This window comes from Rhincodon typus, chromosome 16 (assembly GCF_021869965.1).
Source record: "Rhincodon typus isolate 14 chromosome 16, sRhiTyp1.1, whole genome shotgun sequence".
Classification (NCBI taxonomy): Eukaryota; Metazoa; Chordata; class Chondrichthyes; order Orectolobiformes; family Rhincodontidae; genus Rhincodon; species Rhincodon typus.
The window spans coordinates 58,940,276-58,959,093 of NC_063347.1; the positions used below are offsets into that span (position 1 = coordinate 58,940,276).

At 43.5% G+C, this 18,818-nt stretch overlaps 2 protein-coding genes across 3 annotated transcripts in view; both read right to left on the bottom strand.

Moving 5' to 3' along the window:
- oxtra (oxytocin receptor a) overlaps nucleotides 1-18,818 on the bottom strand; it is a 460,437-nt gene that overhangs the window by 268,607 nt on the left and 173,012 nt on the right. The window lies entirely within an intron of this gene.
- The window catches only part of LOC109916382 (protein SSUH2 homolog), a 51,407-nt gene that overhangs the window by 17,426 nt on the left and 15,163 nt on the right, over nucleotides 1-18,818 (bottom strand). For both annotated transcript variants that reach the window (XM_020516092.2, XM_048606327.1), the window contains exons 3-10: nucleotides 17,651-17,749; nucleotides 15,816-15,894; nucleotides 9,504-9,633; nucleotides 6,820-6,880; nucleotides 4,321-4,445; nucleotides 3,069-3,131; nucleotides 914-996; nucleotides 138-230 (exon numbers count right to left, since the gene is read on the bottom strand). In XM_020516092.2, coding sequence (XP_020371681.1) covers nucleotides 138-230; nucleotides 914-996; nucleotides 3,069-3,131; nucleotides 4,321-4,445; nucleotides 6,820-6,880; nucleotides 9,504-9,633; nucleotides 15,816-15,894; nucleotides 17,651-17,749 — 733 coding nt within the window. The remainder of the gene's footprint in view (nucleotides 1-137; nucleotides 231-913; nucleotides 997-3,068; nucleotides 3,132-4,320; nucleotides 4,446-6,819; nucleotides 6,881-9,503; nucleotides 9,634-15,815; nucleotides 15,895-17,650; nucleotides 17,750-18,818) is intronic.

The window sequence follows — 18,818 nt, forward strand, 5'->3', positions numbered from 1 at the left end:
TGAACTGGATTTGAACAGCCATCAGAAACAAGGAAACAGAACGCCAAGGCTGCATTCCTATGTAAAATTCCCACAGCCCTTGAAAATGTGATTGAGTAGCACTATGCTCCTGCACTCGATGAAGCCATTAAGCTTACCATTTGACTGTCAGCTGGATGAACACCATCAGTTGTCCACTTGCTTTGCATGTTTTGCACAATTCTGTCCCCTGACCAGAGCAGTGAGTACATCTGAGGACAAACAAGAAACTTGAGTTAGACAAATGGCAGTATATTTTCCATTGAACCAACTTTACTAGGAGACTTGTCTATTATATGCATGTCAAATAATCACACCTTAAGTAGCCATGCCTTGGTGCACTCAAGATGGTTAAAAAAAAGTTAAATTCAGGATACTTTGTATTCTGGATTTAAGATTGCTATCTAACGTATTATATATCAACGTGGCTGACTCACTTCAGTACATTGTCCTAGTAACAACAAGAGAAGTCTATATGGTTCTGCTCTAAAATATTCAGGAATTATTCCTTTCCAATTTGACTCCCCTCTCTATGAGGGCATCTAACCCTTACTGCAATAAAGTGCTGTCTTATTCCAGAGGCTGTTGTGTGTGGATGAATCTTGGCCACTAATGGTTATGAAAATTATAGGGAACACCCTCCCTGATGTGAAGAGATCCAACCCAGCATCGACAATGCTGAACGTGGTGGCAACAGATGCTACCAATTGTTTCTGGTATTCCCAAGTTGCTGAAGAGGGCAGGGGAGGATAAGAGCAGGAAATGAAACGGTTCTCATTTTCATTTCTAGACATACATGAACGCCACTCCTACCACCAGACATTCTTCCCAAACTGGGCACTTAGATCTTACTGGAGTTCACCAATTCGGCATAAGCTTAATCATTCTTTCTTACTTTTGAAGTCCAAAGCCATTACAGCGTGTGCATATATCATTGCCAAGTTGGGATCCTCGACCTTTACACACCCAGCACTTCACCTGCATGTACAAAACAGCACAGTGTTACTTGATATCTTTCCATATCACATGAGTGCCAATCTGTTGACTGGTAAAGTCCGATGCTTGACATGCAATGAACTTGAAGGATTCACAGAAGGTAGGTGATTCAACTGGTGAACTATGCGACAATAAAAGGAACTTGCATTCATATTAAACTCATTTGAGAGAAAGTATTGGACTGGAAAAGGTTGGAATATTTTGAATCTACAGAACAAGGAACATAATTTGTTGAATGAGCTACTTTCAACAGTCAGTCACACATTTCACTTCGGTCCAAAATCAGATCAGCCATGATCTTATTGAATGCTGGACCAAGCTTAAAAGGCCGAGTGGCTTACTCTCATTCGCTGTTCGTACATTATTGTGGGCTCCATACTGCAGCTTTCCATTGCTTGCATTCCACAAGGGTCAGCACAACATAGGGTCACTACTTGTGAAATAGGCAACAAAATCTAATTTCCAAGCATTTCCCAGACTGATCATTGATATCAGTTAGAGTCAACTTCTACTAGAAAAACAGTCATTAATCTGTTGCCTCCACACGCCTTAAACAAAAGGACGAATAGTCACCTTTGAGTTCAAACACTGTGGCATCAAATCTCCAGAGACCTGGGAACAAAATCTAGGTAACAAGGTGTAGAGCTGGATGAACACAGCAGGCCAAGGAGCATCAGAGGAGCAGGAAAGCTGATGTTCTTCAGGAAATCCCATTTTCTGAAGAAGGGTCTAGGCCCGAAACGTCAGCTTTCCTGCTCCTCTGATGCTGCTTGGCCTGCTGTGTTCATCCAGCTTTACACCTTGTTACCTCAGATTCTCCAGCATCTGCAGTTCCTACTATCTCTGAAACAAAATCTAGGTGCAGTGCTGAGAGAATGCAGACTGTATTTCATATGAGATGTTAACTCAGGGTCCTTCCTACCATTCAGTTACCAAACGTCTTTGGTATAGGAAGGGCAAGGGAGCTCCCAACAGTATCCTGGCCAAAACGGACACCTAAAGCAGTAAAATAGGTTACCCGATCATTAGCTGCTGTCTGTGGGACAAATTATCTGCTGTGTTTCCTACATGACAATGGTGTAAACTTTAAAAGTAATTCAGTCGCTGTCAGGCACAGAGATATTCTGAGGTCACGAAAGGTACTATGGAAATGCAAATTCTTTCAATCTTCCTTTCTGAGTAAGTGCCAAATGATAGAAAGCAAACTGGCCCATTAGAACTGCTTGTTCTATGCATCACTGAAAAACCCCTCTTACTGCCCACAGCTTCTGTCTGTCGCTAAACAGCCATTTCCCATCCAGAACTTTGAACAAAGCAACATTCTGGAACATTCTGATCTCCTCTTTTAGGTGTCCTTGGTGTGGCACTTAGAAGATGTCGTGCCACTCAGGAACCATTTTGAGGACGTCCCAACTTCCCCCAATCCTGTTCCCAGTCAGATATTCACTTTAAAAATAAAGTTCACTCGATTGGGCTCAGTCTCACCACTGGTACCAGTGACATGGAGGCCTGGAGATTAGAAACTTACAGCCAAGCCATTTCTGGTGGGTCTTGTCTTGCCTGCTGGCTGTGTTCCAGAAGAAGGATCATAGCCACCAGTTGGCATCAGGGATTAGTCAATCCAAGACAATCAATGATAGTTTCACAATTACCATTACTGCGATTAGCTTCCAAATCCAATCTTTCAGAATCGAATTTAAATTCCACCAGCTGTTGCTGTGGAATTTGACCCCATGTCCCCAGATCATTATTTTGGGAGTTTGGAAGTACTACACACTGAGTCTTTGACTGGGTTAGGGGTAATGGGGCATTTCAATCCTTGAGCTCACTAACAGACCTGACTGATTGGTTAATCCATATGAATTAGCAAAGCATTAATGTAATAATGTAATAATCCAGTTCAATACTGTTCAACAGTAGTATGCATCACTGAGCTGCTCTTCTATTGACTGAGGCCTCTCCACACTTGGGACAGTAACCTTGCTAAGGAAGAAGTAACCTTCAGGCAAGACTACATCAAAAATACATGAGAAGCTCTCAAGTTCACTTCTTACCTGCCCTGTCATAGTGCATTTGTTGCATGCTATTTTGCCCAATGTCATACATATGTGACACCCCTGGAGAGAGAGAAGGATACAATTAAATGAGATTAACTTTGATCCTGTACTCTGTGAGTTCATCTACAAATCACAAGAAGTAAATTCATTCTCGGTACATTTAAAGCAGGGAACTGCACAGTAAACCATGGGGCTGGGTCTCAACTTTCATGCTGCGACATTTCCCCATCAAACTTCAATTCTTGTTGGGATAGACGGTGTGAAAGCCCCATTGTGCACAGCATTCACTGTGCAAAAACAAGCTTCAGAAAACATTTTGGTATTTAGCCAGCTCCCTTCATGGCTATATGATATGGGATTGGCAGTACAGTACATGCTGGCACATCCTATGCTGTGCCTTTCAAAGTTTGGGCAACTTAGTCTTTTTAGATCAATAGGACTAACTTTCAAAAGGGGCTGTGTACTTTCAGCAGAACTTGCAGGATTTAAACATTGTAATTCTGAGTTTTGCAGTTCAGCTAAAATAACATGGACCTTCCAGAGGCAGGAGGTGATCATCCTTTCAATGTACAGCATAGGCTCAAAAAGACTCATCAGAAATTAGAATAGTTACAGCACTGATTACAGGATTCATTTTGCTCCTTCTTCTTTTCAGAAGCATGCTCTGACAGTTCAAAACAAATCTGACAAGCAAAAACAAGCTTGCTTGATGGTTCTGATGTTCCTAGATGATTAAAAGGCATTAACAACTTTCACATGGGAGATGGGACACAGTTATTCCACAGAGTTCAGAGTATGCGAACCTGAGAATTTCTCTTTGGTGTGAATGAAGGACAACCAGACCTTTCAACAGCCATCAAAAACAAACCGTGGATGCTGGAAATCAGAAATAAAAAACAGAAATTGCTGGAAAAACTCAGCAGGTCTGGCAGCATCTGTGGAGAGAAAGCAGAGTTAACGTTTCAGGTTCATGACCCTTTTTCAGAGTGGACCTTTACCGGCCAGTGGGAGTGGGGTCAAGAAAAGGAATTTTATCTTGCAATCTCCAACTCTAATTTACATTTGATACTGCATCCGGAATATTAGTTCCACGTCAGTCTCACACTTCCATGTTGATCAAGTCCATTCCAGCTGATTTAATAGCGATTTTGTTTTAGGTAATGTCCCATAAAGTGTACTGTGGGTATAACAACATTATGGTTTTACTACAGCTGTCAGAGAGGAAGCGTTCCCTCTTATGAAGCCTTACCTTTATGGATGAAGTGTGGGGCACTGCGATTTTCTTCTCGTGGTCCTGAAACATCGGCGGTCTCTCCACTATTATATCCCAGGGGAGGGGAGGAATTCCATAGGCACTGCTATCCACAAACTGCCCTAAAACAGCAAGAGACCACTGTTCCCTTTTAAAACTCATGGGCCAACATCAGAAAGACACCAAAACAAAATGTAAGCACATCAGAGATAGAGATGAGCTAGCCACGAGGAGCAGCAATGGAGTCTTCATTGCAAGACAGTTAAAAGAGGGAAGTAAAGAGTAAAGGGATGTGACAGATTTTTTTTCTCAAGTTGTAGGATTTGACAGTGGCTGGTAGCAGGACAGGATATGTGCAGAAGAATGAAAACCATATAACCTCCATCCATCAGCAGATAAAGAACCCACAGTGATTGGAACAAGGTTGGCCAAGTCGATCTCATCAAGTGGGAGTTCCCTGATTGGCACAGATTAACAGCCTCAATCAGGGAGTCCTGGCTGCCAGATATAAACAGGAGGCTCAGGGACTCTCCTCACTCTAGGGCCTGGCTCTGAACTGGCTGGTCAGAGTCCATGCACTGTGCACATAGAAATAAAGGTTGACTTGGTGACAGGATACCGGTTTCATGAAGTTATTTCAGAAGTGTTCCTAGGAGGAGCCAACCTGTTCTATGCTGGTTACCAATACTATGCAAGAACATTTCAGTAGCAGTAAGGTGTACTTACACTCAAGTATAATCTGAGGATTTACCTTGGACACACATGTAACCTAAATTTGTAATGTAACTTGCTATTAAGTAATTGTAATAAACCTTTATTATTTATCAAGATTGAGCTTATCTTCTACTGAAGACTTCATGGGGGCATACCAATAAGGTACGCCAATACCATTGAACCTACCCAAGGCAATCCTAGTTCAGTGGATGTGATGACAGCATTACAAGACACTGGCAACTCTGTAATCCAAGGTTATTATAAGAAGATGTCATATACATGGACTTCAGTAAGGTGTTTGATAAGGTTCCCCATGGTAGGCTGATGGAGAAAGTGAAGTCGCATGGGGGCCAGGGCGTACTAGCTAGATGGATAGAGAACTGGCTGGGCAACAGGAGACAGAGAGTTGTAGTGGAAGGGAGTTTCTCAAAATGAAGAACTGTGACCAGTGGTGTTCCACAGGGATCCGTGTTGGAACCACTGTTGTTTGTGATATACATAAATGATCTGAAGGAAGGTATAGATGGTCTGATTAGCAAGTTTGCAGATGACACTAAGATTGGTGGAGTAGCAGATAGTGAAGGGGACTGTCGGAGAATGCAGCAGAATATAGATAGATTGGAGAGTTGGGTGGAGAAATGGCAGATGGAGTTCAATCCAGGCAAATGTGAGGTGATGCATTTTGGAAGATCCAATTCAAGAGCGAACTATATGGTAAATGGTAAAGCCCTGGGGAAAATTGATGCACAGAGAGAGATCTGGGTGTTCAGGTCCATTGTACCCTGAAGGTGGCAACGCAGGTCGGTAGAGTCGTCAAGAAGGCATACGGCATGCTTTCATTCATCGGACGGGGTATTGAGTACAAGAGTTGGCAGGTCATGTTACAGTTGTATAGGACTTTGGTTTGACCACATTTGGAATACTGCGTACAGTTCTGGTCGCCACATTACCAAAAGGATGTGGATGCTTTGGAGAGGGTGCAGAGGAGGTTCACCAGGATGTTGCCTGGTATGGAGGGCGCTGGCTATGAAGAGAGGTTGAGTAGATTAGGATTATTTACATTAGAAAGATGGAGGTTGAGGGGCGACCTGATTGAGGTCTACAAAATCATGAGAGGGATAGACAGGGTGGATAGCAAGAAGCTTTCTCCCAGAGTGGGGGACTCAATTACTAGGGGTCACGATTTCAAGGTGACAGGGGAAAAGTTTAAGGAGATATGCGTGGAAAGTTCTTTACGCAGAGGGTGGTGGGTGCCTGGAACGCGTTGCCAGCGGAGGTGATAGGGCACAATAGCGTCATTTAAGATGTATCTAGACAGATACATGAATGGGCAGGGAGCAGAGGGATACAGATCCTTGGAAAATAGGCAACAGGTTTAGATAGTGGACCTGGATCGGCGCAGGCTTGGAGGGCCAAAGGGCCTGTTCCTGTGCTACAATTTTCTTTGTTCTTTGTTCTAAGAACCTTAACTGAATAGATCACAGAGGCTTGAAGCCACATTGGAGAACAAAACTTAGGGATTGGCCAGGAACATGGAAAGCAGAATGGACTTTCTTTTTTAAAAAGTGTCAATTGGTAACCCAAGTGAGTGATAACATTAAATTACTATCGCTCTGTCAGAGATGTGACTGCTGTGTACTGATGGTTACATAAGGTTTTCACAACAGTAGTATAGCCAGCCATGTGCCTTTGAAGTTTAATAGTTTGTTGGGGTGGCTGTGATCTCTGTAAAGCTCCTACACACTTTGGATTTAAGTTGTTACATACATGTTACATACTCACCACTATAAGGCACCATCTTCCACTTAGTTGATCTGGACTCAGTGAAGCTTTCTAGGCGGTACTAAAGTAAAATGAACCTTGGTTTAGCAATGTTTCACAAGCTATAAGTGATTTACATTCGCAACATTTTATTGACAGCTTGAATTTGCCTCAGTAATACAACACAGAACTTATAGCGCCCTCTCCCCTCGCCATCAGGAGTCGGGTATGTTGATGTTGGACGGAAGGTACGGTGTGAATGTCCCCTCACCTTTGTAATCCCCACTTCACTGATTAAATCAAGTACAGGCAAGGCTGAGCCTAGGCCAATCGTTGCCCATAATGGCCGACAGGTCTCACCCCACACCCTGCTGGTAAATTTCTGGTAGCTTCACCATGTTAGCAGCCATGTTTCACCACCCAGTGAAAGCTGGCAACCTGGTCACAGCTTGGGGTGGGTGGGGTCCCGTTTTCCCAAAGTGGGAATGTCTGGATGGAAGCGCCATGCCTGTGGGGAGACCCAATCCCTGCCTTCTGCATTCTGTCCTTCACAATGACATAACCTGCCTCCCTCTGCCTGACTGGCGAGGGAAAAGGTGACCCCCTTACCTTCTTCTCTCGGGCCTATTAGACTGCTCCTGGTCCAGGGCCTGCTGCAATGCCAGTAGTAGGCACCACTTCTGGTGCCCCTGCTGGTCTCCGAAATGGCTCAGGGACCCTGAAAGCAGACAGGGAAGTGCATGGTTGGGATTTAAGCCCATTAGGACTCCCCAGAATAGCTCTGACAGGCTAACCGCTGAATCTCAAGCCTGTGGATGGGGCCCCACTCCCACACCATTAAATTCAGTCCATCCATTTTAGTTTTATTTATATTGAATTACGGCCATACTGGACGCACAGATCTGGTTTGATGCCCCATTGGCACCAACCCTCAGTCTATGTTAAGCTGCTAAGTTTTAAATCCCTGCATGGTCTTGCCCCATCCTGTTTGAGTGACCATTCCTACCCTCTGTTCCATTGACACAAACTCACTTTAGCTGCTTCAAACATGCAATGTAGCACTCTGCTCAGTTACTGGGCCCCTGCCTTTTGTAACTTTGCAGTCTCTCTCTCCTTTCCTTCAAGACTCTATTTAAAATAAAATTGCTTTGTTGACATTATTCTGGTGTCGCAGTTTTTAGTGTAATTTGAAGTTCCCCTGGACTTCAAAACCATTCTTTGCCACCACATTCTACACTAAGCTCCAAGATCAGTGACATTCCTTGTCTGCTCTGCTTTGCCACAGAAAATATGGTCTTAATATAAACAGTAGCTCCATTTGGCACAGGATGTTTGTCCTTTTGAAAATGTGATACAGATTCATCTTTATTTTATCATATCGTTGATAGACAAATAAACAAAAATCACAAACTGTTACTTATGACCAGAATCATAGGATCCCTACAGTGTGAGAGAAGGCCATTCTGCCCATCAAGTCCACACCAACCCTCCAAACAGCATCGCACCCAGACCCACCCCATCCCTGTATTTCCCACGGCTAATCCACCTAGCCTGCACATCCCTGCACAGTACAGGCAAATTTAGCATGGCCAATCCACCTAACCTACACATCTTTGAACAGTGAGAGAAAACTGGAGCACCTGGAGGAAACCCATGCAGACACAGGGAGAACGTGCAAACTCCACACAGACATTTGCCTGAGGATGGAATCAAACCTGGGTCCCTGGTGCTGTGAGGCAACAGCGCTAACCACTGAGTCACCATATACTTTGAACTGAATCTGTTCAATGCTATGGTTTAATTGCTATCAAATTACACACAGCATGCCCACTAGAAAGTGCAGATTTGAGCAATGAAAAAATGGTCCTGGTTTATATAAGAATCTGTAATCATTTGGAAATGTTCTGACCGAAGGATGTACCATCCCAGATAGCCAGTATTTTAATTTGTCTCAATCTGGTAAGTGATCAATGTGGGTGAATGAGACAAGGTCATCCAATGGTGATGTGGATGAGAATGTATTGATTTTAAATGATGCTGAGACCATAGTCAGTAAATCAAATGTCTGTTTCATTAACAATGATATATTGGGAACTAATTTCAACTGGCAGAAATGGCAAACTTCGATTGAAAGCAAGATTTTAGTTTTCATTGCATTTCTCACAGCTGCTGGATGTCTGAAAGTGCTTTACAGTCAATCAAATACTTCTCAAGTGTAGTCACTGTGGTAGTGTAGGGAACATTGCAGGCAATTTGTACAAAGCAAGATCCTGCAACCACAATGGGCTGATGACAAGATAATGTGTTGTTTTTACAATCTGCAGCTAACTGAAGGATACATAGTGGCGAAGGCATTGGGGAATGACTCTATGCTCTTTTTCAAACTTCTTTTACACTGATCCAAGTAGGCGTCATTTTTAACACCTCATCCAAAACATGGCATCTCTGATGCTGCAGCATACTTTCAGTACTGCACTGGATGGTTCGCTTTGATTTTGCACTCAAGTGCTGGAGGGGGACTTTAATCTAGAGATTCAAAGGCAAGGCTACTACCAAGTGAGCCACAGCCAACACGGAAAACCTACTGGGTAAACATGTTACTTCAAAGACATCTCATCTGAAGCACGGAGATGTTTCTGGAGATGTGATTGGATTGTATACCAATGTAATTTTTTTCCCTTTCTTTATAACAGGGCATCACTTACTCTGTAGGTGTTATACGGTCTTAAATCCCGAAAGATCATGTCTTTGGCAGGGCTGATGCTGTAGCAGCATTTGCTGGATGCAAACTCAATGAATGCTTCTCTAGCTATGTCTTCAGTGATGCTGGGAATACTGGTGAGAAGGGGAGGGGAGAAAAGCACATTGTTGTTATGATTGTATTTTGAAACATTTCTGGAACATTCACAACATCTTGAAATTCCTTGATCGTGTTTGCTTTCGTCACTCAAAACGCAACTGTGGATTGACATAACATACATTTCAAGAAAACTGGGGCCTAGCTCAAATCTCCACAATCTGCATCAATACACAATTTCATGCATAGATGCAAGCATGCCCAATATTAGTGTAACATTGTTTTAGTATTATGAAGACTAACACCACAACGATACAAGTTCAAATCCCATTGTGGGATCTTGCATTGAAAGTTGAAAGTTTGGAATTCAATTATGAATATAGCTGATGACATTATAGCTCAACACAAGTGCAAAGATATGCTTGGTGAGGTTCTACAAGAATTGGGAAGTACTTTAATCTTCGAACAAATAAAATTCTTGAAAAAGCAAGTTCACATCCCAGGGGAATCCATTGATAATTTCATTAATGACCTCTACAGATTGGTGGAGAAATGTGACCACGCAGCTTTGAAATCAGAATTCACAGGAGACAGAATTATCGTTGGAATTGCTGATGGCTCTTTTTCAAATGTATTATAGTTTAATGATTTGACTTTGGAGAAAGCCATTCAGATGCCACTGGTATCAGAAATCTGAAAGAACCTAGGGGGTATCTGAAGACAAGAAGATTTTCACAAAAAAAGCAGCTGAATCCATTCAGTTCTTAAGGTAAAAAGCACTAAAAACACACATAATATGCCAGTATGGAAATTAAATTTAAACCAGGTATGTCAACTTTTATTGTTCTAAGTATTGCCATAGGGATGCAGCAGGGTTTGGCTGTCTCTATTGCCCCTTTTTTATTGATATAAATTGTGCCTCAACATATCTGTTGTGTTTACAAAGAACAGGGCCCTATATATGAATAAATTAGTTTCAAACACACACAGTCGAATTACACTACAAGTTTTAATTGGTTTCTGATGTAATTCTTAGCACAGTCAGGGTTATTTAATAAATGATGTCCAATAACAAAGAGATCCACATGCAATGTATTTCTAAAAGTTCATAGACTGCTCCAGATGATATAACTTCAAGGATGGTTAAAATGAGGTGTTAGCTTGGAGGATGTACACTTCACTTTGGCAGTGTGAATGATTTTGCAATTCTGAAAAAAAGTGTGCAAAATCTACCCACCAGGAAACACTGACTAGCAGGAGAAAAAAAAAAATCACCACATGCTCAAAATATATCAACCAATCTCCTAACAGACAAATCAAAAGATACTTGGTTCACATTTCCTTTTATTTTGGTATGCTGCATTGTCGCTTTGTACTGTACTGCTCCCTGCTGACAGCACTTGGACTTCATTCCAGCCTAACCCTGAGGCCAGTCATTGTACTTTGGTCCATATTTAAATCCATTGTTATAAAAAGATTGAGATGAATGTCCAGGGAAAGAAGATACGTTGCCCAATTTCAAACTTAGCTTGCTGGCTGCATGCACTGTTATTATTCATGTGTTTGCTATTTGGCACAGACATGCAGATTAAAGATACAGAGGTAGGCCATTCACCATGAGCCTGATTTGCCATTCTATCATAAGGCAGAATCACTAGGGATCAGAATTTATGTTCTCACGCCTCAGTTCCCAGTGAGTAAGTAAAATAAGCCAGTGTTCTGCTGCAGTACTGCAGGGGTTCTGTATTGTCAGAAGTGCTAGCTTTCCCTGTCGAACGATTAAATGGAGGTTCCTTCTGCTCTCTCAGGTCCCCACGCTGATTTTTAAAGAGCGACAGGGGAGTTGTCCCCCAGTATCCTAAATCAACGCCAAAAAAGACAGAAGATCTGGTCACTTATTTCACTGCTGATCTTCTCTAAATTGTAACAGGGATTCTGTTTTTTTATTTAAGAGCATTGGCTGTAAAATGCTATGGAGAGCCCAGAGGTCATGAAAGATGTTATGTAAACAAAGATTCTTCCTTTTTTTTGTGTAATGACATACTGAATGTGATCCTTCAACATCCCTGAGAACCCACCCCTCATGCTTTAGAAGCCCTATCTTAAGTATTCTCTAAAGAGGAACAATCTTAACAGTCAGACCCCATGGAAGTTTTTAAATCTCTGCAGCGGAGGCCAGCAAGAAAACTTGCAGATGACACCAAAATTGGTAGAGTAGTTTATAGCGAAGGAGATGGTTGTAGGCTACAGGAAGATACAGATGGGATGGTCAGATGAGCACAGTAGTGGCACATGGTATTCGACCCTGATAAGTGGAAGGTGGTGTACTTTGGAAGAAGAAACAAGATGAGGGAGCATTTAATGAATGACAGGACTCGGAGTAGCTTAGAGGAACAGGGAGATCTTGGGGTAATTATTCACAGATCCCTGCAATCAACAGAGCATGTGAATAGGACAGTTAAGAACGCATGTGGGATACACGTTTTCATCAGTCATGGCATAGAGTAATGTTGGAGTTGTACAGCGCACTGGTCAGTCCCCAGCTGGAGTAGTGTGTGCAGGTCTGGTTGCCTCATTACAAGAAGGACGTGATAGCACGAGTGGGGTTAGTGGTAGCTATGGCGTTGCAGACTCGATGGGCCAAAGGGCATTTTCTACATTGTACAAAACTATGAATTCTGTCTCTCTCTGCCTGTAAAGCACGCACAAGACAACACTTTTCACTGTACCTCGGTACACGAGACAGTAATAAATCAAATCTCTCTGGATGCAAGAACTGCCGATGTGGATGGTTCATTTGTCTAATCAATGGGATTTTGAGTCGACACACCTTTCACAGCAGGCACTTTCCAAACGCGACGTGTGCGTTAGACATATGCTCTATATTTAACTGAAGACTGGTTGCAAAATACAAATCAATAATTAATAATTAAGCAAGGTACCAGCGCAGCCATGCCAAAAAACCCAAAGTCAGAATTAACCAAGTTTAAAAACAGGCTTGAGGGACTCACTACAAGTTCATTACAAAATTAACTGACAACTCACTAAGCAACTAGTTGTAAGCTGTTGCCAGTGGTAGCACTGGGGCTTCAAGTCAGAAGCTGGAACATCCATCCCAGACACTATAATTCTGAGTCCAGTTTGGTATTCCGGTTCCATTCTGAGGGATTGCTGCACACAGGTCACTATTTGAAGAACAGCAGGGCACCTGCTGATCTGGTCGACATTTATCCCTCAAATAACCTGGCTAGAGATAAACTTTCTGGTTATTTTCTCGTGTGGGAGGATGCTGTGCAAAAATTGGCTGCCGTGTTTGCTCACAACATGACAGCAATTACAATTCAGTAGCGGGGGGATAGCCCAAGAAGGTGCAAGGCACTATAGAAATGCAAGATTTTCTCTTACTCCTTGCCAACCTAGTGCTTATACAGACGCTAGTCAAAGCAATGAGAAGTGCCTCCTTTCAAATCCGCCCTCCTGACATCAGAGGGGATTAGCAAATGGGAAACAGATAGTATGCACAAACAAGTCATTTTTATATCAATGAAGTGTGACTAGTACTGCAGCAAGGATCAGTGCTCAGTGATTTAGGTTTAGATTCAGGTTTTATTGTCACGTGTACTCAGAATACGAGGTCAAGAGCATGGTGATATGTGTACAATGTCACACACGGCACCAGCTTAGTAACTAGGTACAAAATGTTAGTTACAAAAGTAGGAAAATAAAAAAATAAGTTTAAAAGTTCAGCACTCGTCTTCTTATTTTAAAAGTAGAAAAATAAAGTCTAAAGATTTTAAAAATGTATTAGTTATACAGTTTAGAATATATTTCATTGGCTTGGTTGAAGGGGCTGAATTTATGTTTGTTAAATTTGCACCTGACACCAAGATAGGAAAGGAACTGTCACTTTGTGACCCCACCTCAATGAATTTCAGACATGATGTGATGTTTAACTTATTATGCATCCCCTCCATCCCCGTGCTAATGTTTTTTGACACGAGCCTTCTCTCCTCTTTTGGACACTTTTACCATCTCCAATACTCTCCCTTCATCTGGACACTTACACTTGATCTCTACATCAAGAGGTGCCAGTAGCCTCCATCATTTCTCTCCTCCCCCTCACCCACCCAAACTGTCTCCCTTTGAACACGTTGCACTCTGTTCTCTCACGTCTAACCCTGACGCTGTTATCAAATCCGCTGAAGATGGGGTGTGGTTGACAATGACCTTGCAGAAGCTGAGCGCCATCTCTCCCTGAATCACAGCTCCACTGAACATCAGGCTGTCACTCCCATGACTGCCACTGACCTCATTTCCACCACAGCTTCCCACCTCATAGCCCCCTAACCACACACAGCCCGCTTCTACCTCCTTTCCCAAAACCCACAAACAGGACTGACTCATCGCTCCAGCCTGCCCCTGCCCCACTGAACCTATTTGTTCTTATCTTGACTCTATTTTGTACCCCCCCGGCCTTGTTCAGGTTCTTCCCACTTATATTCGCGATTCGTCTGATGCTTTACATGGGTTCCACAATTTCCATTTTTCCCAGTTCCAGCCACCTACTATTCACCGTTTATGTGTCTGTGACCTGTCCATCATTTCCACCTTTTCCTGATGATGCAACAAACACATCTTCTCCTCCTCTCCACTGCCAGCATTCTGCAGGGAACGTTCCCTCCATCACACTGCAGTCCACTCCTCCATCACTCCTAACACTTCCTCACTCCACCACAGCACCTTCCCATGCAAATGCAGAAGATGTAACACTTGTCTTCTTGCCTCCTCCATTCTCACTGTCCAAGACTCCAACCACACCCTCAAGATGAAACAGCCATTTCCCTGCATTACTTCCAATCTAGTCTACTGTATTCACCGCTCACAATGTGGTCTCCTTTACATTTTTGAGACCAAACGCAGACCAAGCACCTCTGCTCTACTTGTAAAAATGACCCTGACCTTCCAGTTTTGGCCATTTCAATAAACCATCCTGCCCATATGCTAACGTTTCTGTCCTGAGCCCTTCACAGTGTTCTAAAGAAGCTCAATACTAACTGGAGAAACAGCATCTCATTTTCACTTCAGCATTTTAGAGAATTCAGCACTCAACATTTAACTCAAAGCTTTCAAGCAAGTGTTTCAATTTTGATTATGCTCCCCACCCCCTACCCCGCCAGCGCACGCGCGTGCACACACACACACACACACACACAGAGTAAGTTTGCTCTCAGCAGAGCTGACCCATGTTCTACTAGTCACACCTACCATTAACACTTACCTTACATCTCAATCTCTCCTTTACTACTGTTAGCACTCCCTTTGCCCTTTGCTGTAGGCACCCTCACCATCTGTTGCACTTGCTCTTCCCCCTCCCACAGCTCTGTCAACAGCATAAGAACACCACTTGCCAAGCCCTTTCATTTCTGAACAGCAGTCATAAAGGACTCGAAACATTCACTCTGTTTCACTATTCATAGATCCTGCCAGACCTGCTGAGTTTCTCTAGCACTTCCTGTTTTTATTTCAGGAAGGGAAGTAAGTTGGTGAATAGGACATAAGGAATCTGCAAACCGATAAAGATAGGTTAAGTGAGTGTACAAAGATATGGGAAATATTGTGGAAAAATGTGAACTTGGCAGGAGGAATTGAAAAGCAGCATATTTAAACAGAGACAGTATAGAAGAAGAAAATTGATCTTATTGAAAAATACAAGATCCTGAGGGGACTTGACAGAATGTTTGGCCAAAGGAATGTTTTTTTCCTTTTTAGAAGAGAGTAGAACTAGGAGGGGACTCACTTCACAAATAAGGGATCTCCAATTTAAGATGAGAATGAAGAGAAATTTTTCATTCAGAGGATCATGAGCCTGTGGAACCTTCCTCTGTGTGGAGGGTGGATCATTGATTAATTCGGAGGCTGAGTTAGATAGATTCTTATCTAATGAGGGAGTTGAAAGGTATCAGGAATAAGCAGGAATGAGGAGTTGAGGTCACAATCAGATCTGCCAATGGGGTTAATGAATTTTTCAAGAGGTAGAGCAGGCTTAAGGGGCTGAATGGTCTACCCTTGTTCCGAATTAATTTGTATGTGTGTGTGGAACTAAACCAAGTCGTTCTGATATTTAATAAGGAGCATGCTAATGAAAGCCCAGGTTGCAAGGCTAAAAATGGGGTTCAAGTGTTGCAAGGTTAACTGTGACTTGTCACTTTTAGGACCTCACCTCCACGCAGTCTGCGGACGAGGCACGTCTCTCCGTGCTCCTTCTGCTATAGAAACCGGTGGGAGAATGTAGCTTCCATCTGCGAATAATAAGTACACCATCAGAATGTCACCTGGTATATCCAGGCTCTCAACTGAGGCCCTCTGATGTCACACACACACGCACACTCACACACACATGCGTGCGCACACACAGGTGCGCTTGAATGCGTGCACACACCTGCTCAAACGCAGTCACACACCACACATACACACGCTTGGACGTACACTCGCACTCGGACACACAGACACACACACGTGCGCGCACTCAGACGCAAGCACACACGGACACACACACGCCCACTCAAACGCGGACACACACACACATGCACACCTGCTCAAACGCGGTCACACACCATACACTCGGGCACTCAGACGGGCACTCACACGCGCGTGCGCTCAGGCGCGCACGATCTGATCCACACACACACACACACGCATGCTCAGACGCACTCACACTCAAATGTATACACTCCCCCACCCTGGTTGGAACGTGAGTGCTAAGACACATGCGCAAGTCAGGAAAGCTGCAAGTTTTATTGCAACTTTGTGCTCACTTCGGTTAGGGCACTCATACTTGCTTCAAGTTGATACACTGAAGAGGCTTTAGGAAGGTGAGAGGGTCCCCAGTCCTCACAGATACCTAGTTACTGCTGTTTGGAAGAAAACGGGACTCTGAAATTATCTAATGTGCTCCAAAGGGATGTTTAAGACCTAATGGAATGACAGACGTTTTAATTAACAGTTTGTGTCCAAATTGTTTGTATAAATATGGGGAGCTAGTTATCAATACAGTTATAAAAAAGTTTCAGAAGTAATCTACGGGGTGTGAGTATTAGGAATGTGGCTAACTGTAACAACTGACTAAAAACTGTGGACTAGGATTCTGTTCAAAAACATTATTAACTAGTGCACATCATACACGGGTGAACCTGTAGGTATAAAGAAGGATTGGGTTTGGCTGTGATGCCTACCACAGCCAAAGAGTGCAGTGGCACTCCATATTGGTCACTTGGGCAAAGAACTGGGGGATTTCTGGTACTGCAGTGGGAAGTGACAGGGTTCTGATGTCGAGACGGGGGGGGGGGGGGGGGTTGGAAAACGGGGATAAATGGAAGAGCTTCACTATATTTTGATTCTACCCACATTTGAAGTTAATGACATGTTGATGTCGCAGCTTCGTTCTGCATGTAGTTATCGTCTTGGCTCAGCTGATGGTTGGAGTTTGAAACTGTGCAGAAGACTAGTCACTCCATCTAGACAGCCATTCCAATGCAATGCTAAAGCAGCAGTGCATTATCAAAGATGCCATTAAGTAGATACAACACTAAGAAGTGGTCCCGTCAGCCTGTTCTACTGCCCCAGGCAACACTAAAAGATCCCACAGCACTCTTCAAAGATGAGTCGAGAGATCTCCTGGTGTCCCCTATCCATCATTTTCCTCTCAATGTTCATTGCTGGAGATAGGATCTTGAGAGAGCTAAGCCAATAGTGAATTGCAAGTCTTCCTTTTCTCCCTTGCTCAATACAAATGGGCAGGATTGTTGGCAATCAGTTAGCTGGCTATTTATTGCTGGTACCCGTGGTAGTGCAGCTTCTGGCCTCATTGAAACCACAACCTCAGCCAATACTGCAATGCGATTTCCATTGACACCAACCCAACATGGCTGTGCAGGTACAGGGTTGGGGTCCTAGCCCATTACTGGAGTGAGGCCTCTTCATTTCTACAAGGGCTCATGCCTGCAGTTGGTGCGTAATTTCGCTAACAAAGCCCCTCAGCCGACATTTCTTACGTACCACCGCCCGACGCGGTTCCTTCATACCCAACAACGTCGTCCAGCATATCGACTGGGGGCGCCGATGCCCATTCCTCACCTGGAGAGGTTTCAGGGAAAGCTGCAAGCAGAAGGTGACATTTCCTTTCGTTAATTGTTTAATTGAACCGCTCGCCCGGTAACTAGTGCTTTTCCGAAGCTAACTCGACTGGCCAAAGAGTTGCACCAGGCCCCACACACTGTCATTCACCATCACGGGAGGTTTCACTGTATTACGTGGAATTGATAGCATTCTGCCCCAACTTATCCATGCCAGGTTTATGTTCCACAAACACCTCCTCTTAACTCTCTTCATCTAACAGTATCAATGTATTCAATTCTCTCTGTGTGGGTCACCTGTTCTATTAACAGATCCACATTTACTGAAGGACTGCACGAGTCCAAATCCCAGAACGTTAGCTAGTGGAATTTAAAGATCCATCGGATTCACAAATGTCCTTTAGGGATGGAAACTCCTATATTTACCTGGTCTGGCCTACATGTGTCTCAAGACCCACAGCAATGTGTTTGACACATTATGGTCGAGCTCAGCTCAAAGGCAATGATGGATGGGCATTGACAATGATACCCACATCCTGCGAGCGAACGAATTAAAAAGAATTACTTTGAGATGTGTCTGTTTGGCCCTAGGAATTTGACTGGAATTTTCCTAACCCCCTTGGAAGTGGCTGAAAATGTTTGGAAATTCAGAAGGGCTCATGTTGGGATGATTCCCTGTTTTGCGCTTTTCTTACTGGCTAAGTGAGCATTTATTGCTCATCCCCAATTGCCCAGAAGGCAGTCAACCACATTGCTGTGGGTCTGGAGTCACATGTAGGCCAGACCAGGTGAGGATGGCAGGATCCTAAAGGGCATTAGTGAACCACATGGGTTTTTCCCCAACAATTGACAATGGATTCATGGTCATCATTGAACTCATAATTCCAGATTCCTTTTAAAAATTTCAATTCCATCATCTGCTGTGGCAAGATTTGAACCAGGGACCCCAGGGGAATTAGCTCAAATGGTAGAGTGCTCACTTAGCATGTGAGAAGTACTGGGGTCTACAGCCATATTCTGAGGCGGGATGGCTCAGTAGTTAGGGTGTCTGTCTGTGTATGGGGTTTGTATGTTCTCCCTGAGTCTGCCCT